Source organism: Protopterus annectens, chromosome 2.part1 (assembly GCF_019279795.1).
Source record: "Protopterus annectens isolate FY-2018-M chromosome 2.part1, PAN1.0, whole genome shotgun sequence".
Lineage (NCBI taxonomy): Eukaryota > Metazoa > Chordata > Ceratodontiformes > Protopteridae > Protopterus > Protopterus annectens.
In genome coordinates this window covers 1,211,111,075-1,211,125,962 of record NC_056729.1, presented here as the reverse complement: position 1 = coordinate 1,211,125,962, position 14,888 = coordinate 1,211,111,075, and the positions used below count along the sequence as shown (strand labels likewise).

Below are 14,888 nucleotides of genomic sequence, written 5' to 3'. Positions count from 1 at the left end.
GACTGCAGACGAATGTGCAAGTGAGTGTTAAGTGTTGTGTGTGTATAAGAAGTAGGTAGGGGTGTGTGTGCATGTGTGTTTGCATGTAAATAAGAGGGAGGAAGGAGTGTGTGTAAGGGGGGGGGGGGTTCATACCTTGCAATTATCCAGCTTTTTGTCTCTTATTTTTATTTTGTTTCTCATAAAATTGTTTTTCTGGCAAATCATTGAGGGCTGAAATCAGAAAATAATGGCAGACATTTGAGCTTTAGACTTCATATCTTTCAGAAAATGCATACTAATGCAAAACGTGTTCTATTCAATTTCTAAGGTGGTAGGGGGATGTATGTGTGTGTCATACCTCTGAACTGTACTGATTTTCACAGCATGTCCTGAGTTTTGCTTTATATTTTTGGTCTGTTCCTCATAATTTTTTTTTTGACAAATCACCGGGATGAGCTAAGGATTAAAGTTATAAATAATGACATGCATTTGAGTTTCAGACGTCATACCCTTCAGAAAATGCATTCTAACACAAATCCTGTTATTCTAGCAACTTTCTAAATGTGTCCCTAGTTTTGGGCCTTTGTCCAGATTTCTTGTGCTAAGAGATTGAGAGGCATTGTGTGTGTGTATGTGTGTGTGCGCGCACACATGTATAAGAGGGAGGTAGCATACCCCTCAGCTGTCCACATTTTTGTAGAATACCCAGATTTTCCTCATATTCCTCCTAAAAAGGATTGAAGTTGGAAGTAAAAGTCATCTGAATAATTTGTAAAGGATATGACGTCTAAAACTTAAATGTGACAAACATTTGAGTTTTAGACGCCATATCCTTTACAAATTATTCAGATGACTTTTACTTCTGCAGAGATTGTGATTATTGGCTGATATTAGTGGATTGTAATGATAGAAGTTTGAGTGGCCTTTTATGGTTGAAATGTTCTGAATTGGGCAATTTGTCATTATTGGTTCATACATTTTGTTTCATTGCTTACTGGAAAAATGTTTAAAACTATAAATTTCAAACACACTAACAAGTGGTGCTATATTATACAAGGGATATAATTCAATTATCATATATTATAATTAACATAATCAGGAAGGTGAATCAACAAACTTTTGCATGGTGCTAAAAATATGTGCAAGGTGCCTATGATTTGAAAACAGCCCAAAGGTAAACTTAACCCACCACTGGCCAGATACATTTTCTTTGGATGTGGGTTTCAATGCTGTTTCAGTGAATTTCAAAGGTAAAGTTTTAATGCTAAGTGTTTTCATTGTAAGACTATTGTTTTGTTTAGCAACTGTCTATCAGTGTTTGTGCTATACAATTTGAAATAAAAGTTGTAAATTTAATTCAAATATAGTATGCACACAGAGTTTTGAACAGTGTTTATGGCAACTAGGGAGAAATAGCCAAGTAATGGGATACTAGAATGGATGCTTGGGGGGATGGGCTGAGTGGGGGGGGGGGGGCTTCTGGGTTTGTATCCCCCCTGCAAAAAATCCTGCGGGGGGGGGGGGGTCCCCTGTTATATGTTATTGTTGGGCTTTTCTCCCTGGGCCTCCGCTGAAAATGGACTCCATATCCAGTCGGACCTTCCGGGTAAATAAATAAATAAATAAAATAAAACGTGTTTTACTTGCCAAGACTGCTGTGAATGAATTGCATATATATATATATATATATATATATATATATATATATATATATATATATATATATATATATTTACAACCTACCTCCATCATACAAAATCATATCCCATTCACGATATGATCGCAGATTCGCAGGGAGAGGGTGGACGGTGTTTGTTGGTGCGTGGGGAAGAGAGGTAATACATTAAATCTGAAAAAGCCAATATGCATATAAATCTAGTCGCTCAGAAAAAAAAAATCTCTGAAACGTCGCCCACACACAACCACTTTTGTTATAAACACACAGCAATTTCTTATCACCATTCATTCTGCGCCAACTTATTCGGCTCTTTGCTTTAAATATTACACAGTATATTGCAAATTACAATCAGAAGCACAATTTCTAGTTTTGTCGTTTAAAACAGACACCCGCATATCAATAACACACTGCTGCAATTTGTTGTATCGTTCGGCTTCTCTCGGTTAGGGTTCGCCACAGCAGAACTCCGGTCCGCTAATGATTGGCAGTAGATTTTTACGTACCGAGTTGCCAGCCCTAACGCACAACTTTCAACGAAGGTACGCTCATTCAAGCGTGTCTCCACACAGAAGACACTTTAGCTCAGAATTGAACAGGACGACGTCTTACTGTGAGGCGACAACGCTACCACAGCACTACCACCGCAGTTAACATACTGCTGTAATTACAACACAGAATGACTGCTAGAAATTATGTCCGGTTTACTAGGCAATTTTAAAGTTTATTGCGTGCCCGCCCCCGTGAGGGGCGGTCCTAATAGTATGTCGCTGCATCCGGAAGGTTAGGTTGTTATAATAGTTTAGCCGGAAAGCATGTCTTCGGTGTTAGGTCGGCAAATGGTGTTCGTGACAGGGAATGTCAAAAAACTCGAGGAGGTAACTTAGTTCATCCATTCATAATGATGCACTGTACGTGAATTATGTTATTGTTTGTAACAGACTTTGTGAAGGCTTTAGTAAACCATCTTCTTTTAGTGCTCAGGTATACTTGGTTATTTTACAGAGAGTAGCATACGCTTAGTTTTGTTTAAAATAGTTAGATATCGACACACAACCAAGTTTGCAATTGAAGAGGGGTAGACAATAAAATAAAAGGGATCTCTAGTTTTGTCTTTACAGTAAGATATTGAAGGTACTTGGTTAAATTGTATTCATCCCATATGTGTTGCATTTGTTTAAATATAGTACTTCCATGCACTTATAGTGAGTGCATCTCTGTTTTAAAAATAAATTGATTTCTTTACAGTGATATAAAACCTGTACTGTGCAATAGCTAGCTATTCGTACACCATCCATAACTCCTTTTTCATTTTTGCATATGAGGTCGGGGTGTTTTTTATTAGTGACAATAATCTAGAGCTGAGGCGCACAGCTAGTTCTGCTGCGGCTGTTCTTCCATTTCATACACTCACACCTATGACCAATTTAGTGCATCCAAACCATCTTACTGCATGTTTTTGGATTATGGGAGGAAACTGGAGCACCTGGAGGAAACCCACGTGAACACAAGGAGGACATGCAGAGTCAGCACAGAAGGCACTAACGCCGAGAATCAAACCATCTCTTGCTGTGAGGCGGCAGTGCTGTTCACTCCACCACTGTGCTGCCTGTCTAGCTGTTCATGCGCATTGTGTGTATATTCAATCTGATTCAGTTTCATACTAAATTATTTACCTGTAGCTTTGGATTTGGGAAGTTATGTGAATAGTGACCTTACTTTCAACCAACATGTGTTCATTGTTGTAAGAAAGTCCTATATTGCAGAGCTTATATGCAAAGGTATTCTGTCTAGAGCTAGGGATGTCATTGTCCCCTATTAATCAGCCCTCATTAGGCCAGTCACTGAGTATAATGCCCCCTTTTACATGTATCTGTCCAGACACATGCAGTGATTGCAGCATCCACAGAGATACCTGATTAAAAAGATGCAAGGCCTAAACAATATGGCCTACATGAACTGACTCAACTCACTATACTTTGCATTGTATAGACTGCTAGGAAATTACCTGTGTCTGACATGCAAGTCATTCTGTGACCCAGTACAGATGGATTTGCTGCACATCGGCAAGTCTGTCTTCAAAAATGTTCGGTATAGGAATCTAAACATTTTCTGCAACATCAATAGAAGGGTTAGAGGGACAGGTTTGTCTCGCAGAGGATATGCTGCTCTGGAACAGACTCCCCATGTATGTAAGACAGAGCTCATCCCTGTACATATTAAAGGGAAGGAAAACAGAAAATTTATTCCATGACTGCCCTGTATACTACTAATGGACAGTGACGGCTCCTAAATGCTTTATCCTATGCATGGGTACCCTCAAATTATCTATGGTACGATCCCAGTTATTCTCACTGGGGTAATATGTAATTACATGGGGTTGGTAAGGCCAATCTAACACCAAATGGGACAGGTTAATTCAAGCACCAGAAGGAAAACTGAATAGGTTTAAAATGGCCCGCAGGGTCAGCTAACCTTGTATTTTCCTGTGAACCTGTATAGCTTCTTTCTGGTCTTTAATTCACATATTTATATGCTCAGACTTTATATTATAAGCAATCTGAATATATTGCAGTACTACAGTAATCTCTGAGATAATGTAAAAATTGTACACCATCACAGTCTTTATAAGTAGATGCCCCCTGGCTCACTAAAGATCATCCAAATAAATAATGCCTGGAACACCTGACGCACCTCTAAAGCCCTGCAAGAGCAACTCAAATTTCGACAATATAGGAATGATTAAAAAAAATCCATATTACTAGACAAAAAAAATATTTCTGCCGTCTACAGCAGAAACACCACAACAAGCCACAGAAGTTCTGGGCAGGTATTAACAAACTACTCCAACCCCCTCAGCCCCTACCCAAAAATCATCAGAGTCCATTGCCAACAGTTTCTTTACAGAAACCATCCAGGCCCTTGCTAGCAAACTTAAACCCACTTGTCCTAACGCTGAAACCCCTAAACCCAGTGACAATCTCTCCTTTAGCTTCCAAAAGGTTCTGACTTCACTCGTTAGAGCCCTAATTAAAAAACTCAAACCAACCACCCTTTCAGCTGACCTCCTCCCTGCAGACTACCTGCAAAAAGCTGCTGATGTTATAGCATACCCTGTCGCTATTTTGATAAACAGAACCATAACTGAAGCCTCTATCTGGAAAATATCCCATGTCATACCACTCCATAAAGGTGGCAGCTCCATTGAACTGTCAAACTATAGACCAATAGCTATCCTTCCCCCTCTGGCTAAAATTATGGAAAAGTGTATCCATGAACAACTCTTACACTACCAAGGCACAGTAAAATTAAATACTTACAGGCAAAACGAAGCACAGCGAGCATATAAAACCAAATCATACTTTGTTCAGGTAAGGGCTTTCACCACATCAACGTGGCTTCTTCAGTCCTTAATAACACACACCAATAAAACATACACTTATAAAACACTTCAAGTTTAAAGCATCCAATCATATGCATCGTCCCCCCCCATGCATCAGTGACATCATTCTCCATATTCCTTTAAAGACATATAACACTTTGTTAGATGTATAACAAATATGCAGGCCCTACTTAATGCAAACTCATATGTGCACAAATCACCTGGGCAACCCCCTAGCTTTTAATACAGGTTTAATAGAGACCACTTCATAAGTCCAGCTCCCTTATCAGCCCTAAGTTTCAAAATCCATCTTAACTCACTCTCTTCAGGTTTATTTTCAATATTCCCCCTTCTGGCCGTTTCATATATATAACTTCAATTACTCTAAATTTAAAATTATGTTTAAGTCTAGTATTCGAAACATACTTAGCTATAGCATTGTTCCTATTTCCATTCTTAACACTATATAAGTGTTCTCTAACACGTTCTTTGAGAGTAAGATCTGTCTTCCTTATATAAAACTTTGAGTGACATATGCATCTCGCCATGTAAACTATGTTTTTAGTATTACAATTGGCCCTCACATTAAACTTGTACAACTTCCCAGTGTCTGGATGTAAAAACCCAAGGATTCTGGGTCTGTATATTCGCAGTATCTACATTTACCACATGGATGTGTCCCTTTATGTATCTTACTTGTATCCTTACCCCTATCAGGATAACAAAGTAGTTTTTTCATAGATTGACAATTCTTGTAACAATAACTTGGGTTAGTACCCACTAGTTTAGCAAGCTTCTCATCTGTTAGGACAATAGGCCAATTCCTCTCAACTACCTGCTTAACACTATTAACATTGCTAGTATAACACATAGTATACTTAAAAATCCAAAAAGTAGAGTGGTTCCTTGTGTGCGAAGTGGGTGCCAAGCTTAGCACGAACTTTTCCTTCAACTGAATCCAAATTCACCAAATAAGCGATAGGACTCCGATGTATGTAGTTCAAACCAATTTATATTTATTTAAGAAACAGACAAAATAAAACAGATGAGCGCTTTCACTATTAGACTAGCTTCTTCAGATCATTACAAAAAATGGTAGAATTCCATCCCTTATATAGTAGTACAATCGGTATTTAATTAAGCTGACGTACATAATTAAATAATTGAATGGGAATCAGTTTTAGGAACATAACTCTTAAAGGAGTCAATGCTTATTCAAATATAACTTCCAAAGTCACTTTTAAACTGAATTCATTATCTGCATACTTTGAATGTGATTCATACTTTTATCACACAGTATATAAAATCCGCATAAGTTATGCAAATAGTAATAAAAACATTTTTTATATATATAAAAAACATATTCATTTAATTAAATAAATACGATATATCATATGAACTAAAAGCATCTTGAACAAATTGAAAGCAGGTAAACTGTTATTAAAACATGTTTTAGAAATATTAGTAGTGCAAAAAATGACGTTATCTCATTTATTATATTATATTCATAAAGCATCATCTAACTTGTGATTCAAACAGAATGTATATGTCAGATAAGCATTGTTTAAAAAATAAATGAAAGTATATAAAAAATGTATGTATGTAATTCTCATATAATAAAATTGCTTAAAAATCAAAATATATTCTCTAGATGAATACACAAATGAATAAATGAATATGTATGTGATATAAACTGGAAAATATATATATAGATACACATATAAAAGATACATATATAGTACATCAATCATTATGGTTATAAGAATCGTTATAAATATAAGAATGAGTATAAATATATAATTATGAATATAAATGTAGATATGATAAGTACAAAAAGTGAATATATATTGAGAATAAATATATAGTATGTGATGTAATATAACATGAGATAAATATAGGTGTATGATATATATATATATGTGGTAAATGTGTGAAATGTATATAAAGTGTATATAAACAAGTATATAAATATATATATATATATATATAAAGGGTATGAAGAAACATATACATAAACGTAAACATAAACAATATATATATTTAAATATATACATATATGTAAATATATGACAATGGAAGAGATGAAGTATATATTGTAAATATGAAGGTATGTACATATGGTATAAGAAAAATGTATAAGAAAAATGTATGTAAATATATTATATGAAATATATTTCTATAGGATTATATGAATAAATAAATAAATAAATAGGTATAAATGTTTAATATAAATATAACTATAAACAAATATGAATATAAGTATAAAGTGAAACATATAACAATCGATATTATAAATACAAATATGAATATAATAGTAGTAATGATGATAATATGTTAATAATAATGTTGGGAATATGAATAAAAATGTAAATATGAATATGTAATATCAGTATTTAAAATGTATATGATCGATAAAATTGTGTGAAAAGTAAATTTAGGTATATAAGTATGAAATGTTGTAGTATTGTATGAAATACATGAATATAAATATAAGTTATGTGTATACTTAAAAAATGTACATGATGTATATATAGGATATATATAAGATGGTGGCAAAATTGTGTATGTGTATATATATATGTGCATATATTAAGAGCAAGTAAAAACAAAAAAATACAAAAATATAAAGATGTATATATGTGTGTATGGGATGAATTAATGGAGTGTATTATTATATCAGACAGATAAGTCCTCCTCAATTAACTTATTTGATATGTCTTCGTTGTCGTAAATGTGGTTTGATTGAGGCTCTTTCGTTCAACCCATGCCTCAATCAAACCACATTTACGACAATGAAGACATATCAAATAAGTTAATTGAGGAGGACTTATATGTCTAATATAATAATACACTCCATTAATTCATCCCATACACACATATATACATCTTTATATTTTTGTATTGATTTGTTTTTACTTGCTCTTAATATATGCACATATATATATATATATATATACACATACACAATTTTGCCACCATCTTATATATATCCTATATATACATCATGTACATTTTTTAAGTATACACATAACTTATATTTATATTCATGTATTTCATACAATACTACAACATTTCATACTTGTATACTTAAATTTACTTTTCACACAATTTTATCGAACATATACATTTTAAATACTGATATTACATATTCATATTTACATTTTTATTCATATTCCCAACATTATTATTAACATATTATCATCATTACTAGTATATTCATATTTGTATTTATAATATCGATTGTTATATGTTTCACTTTATACTTATATTCATATTTGTTTATAGTTATATTTATATTAAACATTTATACCTATTTATTTATTCATATAATCCTATAGAAATATATTTCATATAATATATTTACATACATTTTTCTTATACATTTTTCTTATACCATATGTACATACCTTCATATTTACAATATATACTTCATCTCTTCCATTGTCATATATTTACATATATGTATATGTATATATTTATATATATATATTGTTTATGTTTACGTTTATGTATATGTTTCTTCATACCCTTTATATATATATATATATTTATATACTTGTTTATATACACTTTATATACATTTCACACATTTACCATATATATATATATCATACACCTATATTTATCTCATGTTATATTACATCACATACTATATATTTATTCTCAATATATATTCACTTTTTGTACTTATCATATCTACATTTATATTCATAATTATATATTTATACTCATTCTTATATTTATAACGATTCTTATAACCATAATGATTGATGTACTATATATGTATCTTTTATATGTATATCTATATATATATTTTCCAGTTTATATCACATACATATTCATTTATTCATTTGTGTATTCATCTAGAGAATATATTTTGATTTTTAAGCAATTTTATTATATGAGAATTACATACATACATTTTTTATATACTTTCATTTATTTTTTAAACAATGCTTATCTGACATATACATTCTGTTTGAATCACAAGTTAGATGATGCTTTATGAATATAATATAATAAATGAGATAACGTCATTTTTTGCACTACTAATATTTCTAAAACATGTTTTAATAACAGTTACCTGCTTTCAATTTGTTCAAGATGCTTTTAGTTCATATGATATATCGTATTTATTTAATTAAATGAATATGTTTTTTATATATATAAAAAATTTTTTATTACTATTTGCATAACTTATGCGGATTTTATATACTGTGTGATAAAAGTATGAATCACATTCAAAGTATGCAGATAATGAATTCAGTTTAAAAGTGACTTTGGAAGTTATATTTGAATAAGCATTGACTCCTTTAAGAGTTATGTTCCTAAAATTGATTCCCATTCAATTATTTAATTATGTACGTCAGCTTAGTTAAATACCGATTGTACTACTATATAAGGGATGGAATTCTACCATTTTTTGTAATGATCTGAAGAAGCTAGTCTAATAGTGAAAGCGCTCATCTGTTTTATTTTGTCTGTTTCTTAAATAAATATAAATTGGTTTGAACTACATACATCGGAGTCCTATCGCTTATTTGGTGAATTTGGATTCAGTTGAAGGAAAAGTTCGTGCTAAGCTTGGCACCCACTTCGCACACAAGGAACCACTCTACTTTTTGGATTATTTGCTATTTGTGGTACCAGCGTGCTAATCCGACGGGGAGTTAACCTTCATGTAAGCAGTATTAACTTTTAACCAACCGTTTCGGAAAGTGGGACTGTCTACTGCTAGAAAGTGTTTGGATACAATATTTAATACGTGACTGTCTGTTACTTTTAAAATAGACAAGTAAGTAAGCAATATAATATATTCAAAATCAATTTTATTGTTACAAAAACGTTTGGATGCAGCATGCAACACGCAACTGATTAACGGCTGACAATCCAACGCAAACATATACGGATTGCGTATGCTAACCATACACTTATTGCTAAAAGTGCTTGGATACAACACTTAATTTGTGAATGTTTAAAGTTTGACAAGTTAAAAAGAAAAAATACGTAAGCAACTTTCTTTGTTAAAAGCGACTGGATATAGCAAACAATACGTAATTGATTTAGGGCTGACAATACAGCACAAACAAACACTTTTTCTACACGTTAACCATACGCCATTTACGTAGCATCATAACTACGTAAAATTTTGAGTAACATGGCGGATGTCGAGCTACCGTATAGGCCAGGAGGTGAACACCAAGGCAAGGACAGTGTGGCGAAATCGCAGAGACTCAGAGGTGAATACCGGGGCAGAGATGAGATTACTTCTCGATTTACAAGATATTTAAACGGAACATCCATACCTGCATGGTTCTTTGAAGAAAATGATACAACTATCAACAGTGAAAATGTAGTGGTGGATATGGATAAATTGCATAAACTCCTTGGAAACATTGAAAGGGACTTCTACAAACTTAAGCGTTTGCAGACCCAGAGGGTACATTTTGAGTTTTGCTTACAGCACAACATCATACCGAGAGGACTCAGGGTCTTTTCCATGCCTAGTCAAGGAAAGGACTACCCTGAACTACTAGCCATGTGGCAAAGAATAAATATTGAAACCAGCTGTAAGTATCTAAGACTCCTAATCGATTTTTTTATACCTGAAGAGAAAGTATTGATAGACAGTATAAATGAAAAACAACATGAACTTTTTAATGACTTTCCAGAAGGGGTTGTTAGCCCTTTGTTTGACAATATCTTAGACTGTATATCAGCATTTGAACGTAAATTATTCCAACAGAAAAAGACTAAGGTCTCTAGAGATTTCAGGGATTTTAGATCAGGGAATGTATTTACTTGGCCTAGGAATACCAATTTTGATGTAGGTATTACTAGGAATATTCCATCAAACACCCACATGAATGAGAGAGAGGTTGCTAATGTGGATAATGATAACAGTTTTAGACAACATTATCATAGGGACATCAATGGGGCATCCACTAACAGGAATCACTTATATACTGAGAAAATTATCCAAGAACCAACAGTAAATCGTGATGAATTAACACTAAATAAATTTGTAGCACCTGTCGTTACAGATATAGTGACACAAGAAAAGGGTATATTGAATCCTTGTACTGTTAATAGCCATTTATCAGTTATTTCTGATAACAATATAACATCTGAAAAAGATACTGAACCTATTTGTAATGACTCTGCTGACGTCATACATATAACACATGATGGCTCTGCTAAGAACCACAATCTTTATCCTAATGTAAGCATTAATAGGACAAACATGAAAGATAAAACTATAATAACACCTGTCGTGAAACCTAAAATAAGAGACAATGTTAATATTATAGAGCCAAATATTAATTTAACATTCCCTTTAGCCATACGCCAGGACAAGGGCCAGAGGAGATCCAGATCAATGAGCAGGGGGAGGCAAAAGAGAAAAATATCAGGGGAACCCCTACACAATACAACTATAAAGAAAATGTGGAACAACCACAAGGATTGATTTTCAATCTATCTAATACTGATTTAACTAATGATGATATCAATCTCCTAAATAAGGGATTGAATTTCATACCCCACACGAAAAGTGATGTTACAGATACTATAAAGGATCTGAAAATCTTTTGCCGCAATTTAATGTTAAAATATTTGTATCGATCTACTGATGAGACAGTAGCTTCTGTCTCATCTATAAATGATAGCAAGAATTTTAAATTTAAGAACTTGAGTGATTTTATACCGAATAACCATCCCTTGGTTGAAACTTATTTCAAATTAACAGAGGAGGAACTTCATAAGTACTATATTAATGAAAGGAATAACTCCAGGAATAAAAGAAGATTTTATAATCTAACTTATAATGAGAGAGTCAGTTTAGACAAATTAAAAAATGATCACAACATTACCATCAGACCTGCAGACAAAGGGTCAGGCATTGTGATATTAGATACCAAATACTACATAGACAAAATGAATGTGATGTTACATGACAGATTTTATGTTGAGGAAAACATGATATCCATTAATAATATGTGTATCTATGTACATGATGTATTAACAGATATTTTTAAAAGTGGCCTAATTGATAAAGATTTGTACGAGTATTTATATATACATACACCGACCATCCCCATCATACAGGGCCTACCAAAGATTCATAAGAGCTATGATGACCCACCAATGAGACCAATAGTCTCAGGAAAAGGATGGGTGACTGAGCATGTTTCTGTTTTTATTGAGAAGCACTTAAGATGTATTTTGAATAAGAATCAGTGTGTACTACGTGATTCAAAGCATTTCCTAATAGACCTATATGATAGAATGAAGGATTGTACAGACATGGATAAATTAATACTGGTCACATTGGATGTACAATCATTATTTACAATAATTCCGAATGAACTGGGTCTAAGCTATGTAGCATGCTATTTGAAAAAGCACAGTGACTACTCTAATGTTTTTATTGATTTGATCACACACTTCCTTGAGCTAATTCTTGAAAACAATGTCTTTATGTTTGGTGACAACATGTATAGACAATGTGAGGGCGTAGCTATGGGCACACCTTGTGCCAATAGCTACGCCAACATGTTTCTGGCCAATTGGGAAGAATTAATACTATTTCAAAACCATTTTTTCAAATCCAATGTGATATTTTATAGACGTTTTGTCGATTTATTTATTTTGTGGAATGGAAATATGAATGACTTACAAGAGTTTGCATTGGTTATTAATCATCTAACTGATTGTCTTAAATTCACAGTGCAATATGATATGAAGAGAATTGAATTTTTGGATTTGTTTATTGAAAAATTACCGTGTGGTCTAATTAACACAGGAATATATAGGAAGAGTTGCCATTGAAATATGTTATTATTCAGGTCTAGCATGCACCCAACATATGTCTTCAAGAATATTATGAAAGGGCAAGCACTAAGGATGTCAAGGATGAACTCTAATGAGGTTGGTCTAGTGAATGATCTATATGAACTGAGAAACCAGTTACTAGCAAGGGGATATAAAATGGATGAAATTGAGGAACACTTATTAATTACACCTGAGGTGAGGAATCTAAGAGGGGCGCACCATATTTTGGACCAAAGAATAATGAGATTATAAGTACCAGTACTAATCCCACCAATGTTAAATTCTCCACATATTTCACAAGAGACAACAATGACATTAAATCCATTATTGGTAAATATTGGGATGTTTTAACGATCAGACGATGACATAAAAAGACTAGTGGGTGAGAAACCAATGTTTTTATATAGAAATAAAAAGAATCTTAAGAGAATCTTATGTCATAGAGGACATAACGGGAATGTCAGGACAGATGGTCCTACCAAACCTTGTGGCCACTGCAATTTTTGTACTTTGATCAGCACTGAACCTATTTTCACACATCCAGATTCCAAACAGGAAATTATCACTAATGCCAATGCTAACTGCATGACATGCCATGTTGTTTACCTAGCAGTCTGTTCAGTATGCTCATCATTTTACGTAGGCAAAACCAACAGATGCCTACGGGATAGAATTAGGGAGCATTGTTATAGTATTAGAAAAGAAAATGTCAATAATGCTTTGGCAAAGCATGTTCTAGAGAAGGGGTCGGAACACACATTCAAATTTAGAGTTCTTGAGGTTATAACACCGAACCCGAGAGGAGGTAATATAAAATGCTACACAGAAGATAGGGAAAGTAGCTGGATAATTCTACTAAGGGCTGATAAAGGGCATGGGTTGAACGAAAGAGCCTCAATCAAACCACATTTACGACAACGAAGACATATCAAATAAGTTAATTGAGGAGGACTTATCTGTCTGATATAATAATACACTCCATTAATTCATCCCATACACACATATATACATCTTTATATTTTTGTATTGATTTGTTTTTACTTGCTCTTAATATATGCACATATATATATATATACACATACACAATTTTGCCACCATCTTATATATATCCTATATATACATCATGTACATTTTTTAAGTATACACATAAATATATATTTATATTCATGTATTTCATACAATACTACAACATTTCATACTTATATACCTAAATTTACTTTTCACACAATTTTATCGAACATATACATTTTAAATACTGATATTACATATTCATATTTACATTTTTATTCATATTCCCAACATTATTATTAACATATTATCATCATTACTACTATTATATTCATATTTGTATTTATAATATCGATTGTTATATGTTTCACTTTATACTTATATTCATATTTGTTTATAGTTATATTTATATTAAACATTTATACCTATTTATTTATTCATATAATCCTATAGAAATATATTTCATATAATATATTTACATACATTTTTCTTATACCATATGTACATACCTTCATATTTACAATATATACTTCATCTCTTCCATTGTCATATATTTACATATATGTATATGTATATATTTATATATATATATTGTTTATGTTTACGTTTATGTATATGTTTCTTCATACCCTTTATATATATATATATATTTATATACTTGTTTATATACACTTTATATACATTTCACACATTTACCACATATATATATATCATACACCTATATTTATCTCATGTTATATTACATCACATACTATATATTTATTCTCAATATATATTCACTTTTTGTACTTATCATATCTACATTTATATTCATAATTATATATTTATACTCATTCTTATATTTATAACGATTCTTATAACCATAATGATTGATGTACTATATATGTATCTTTTATATGTGTATCTATATATTTATTTTCCAGTTTATATCACATACATATTCATTTATTCATTTGTGTATTCATCTAGAGAATATATTTTGATTTTTAAGCAATTTTATTATTTGAG

General features: G+C 32.2%; 1 protein-coding gene across 1 annotated transcript in view; it reads left to right on the top strand.

The window, feature by feature from the left end:
* The first annotated feature begins 2,407 nt into the window (after window positions 1–2,407).
* The window catches only part of ITPA (inosine triphosphatase), a 1,021,070-nt gene continuing 1,008,589 nt past the window's right edge, over window positions 2,408–14,888 (top strand). The window contains exon 1 of the mRNA XM_044062737.1: window positions 2,408–2,535. Within this exon, the coding sequence (XP_043918672.1) occupies window positions 2,473–2,535 (63 nt within the window). The 5' untranslated portion in view covers window positions 2,408–2,472. The remainder of the gene's footprint in view (window positions 2,536–14,888) is intronic.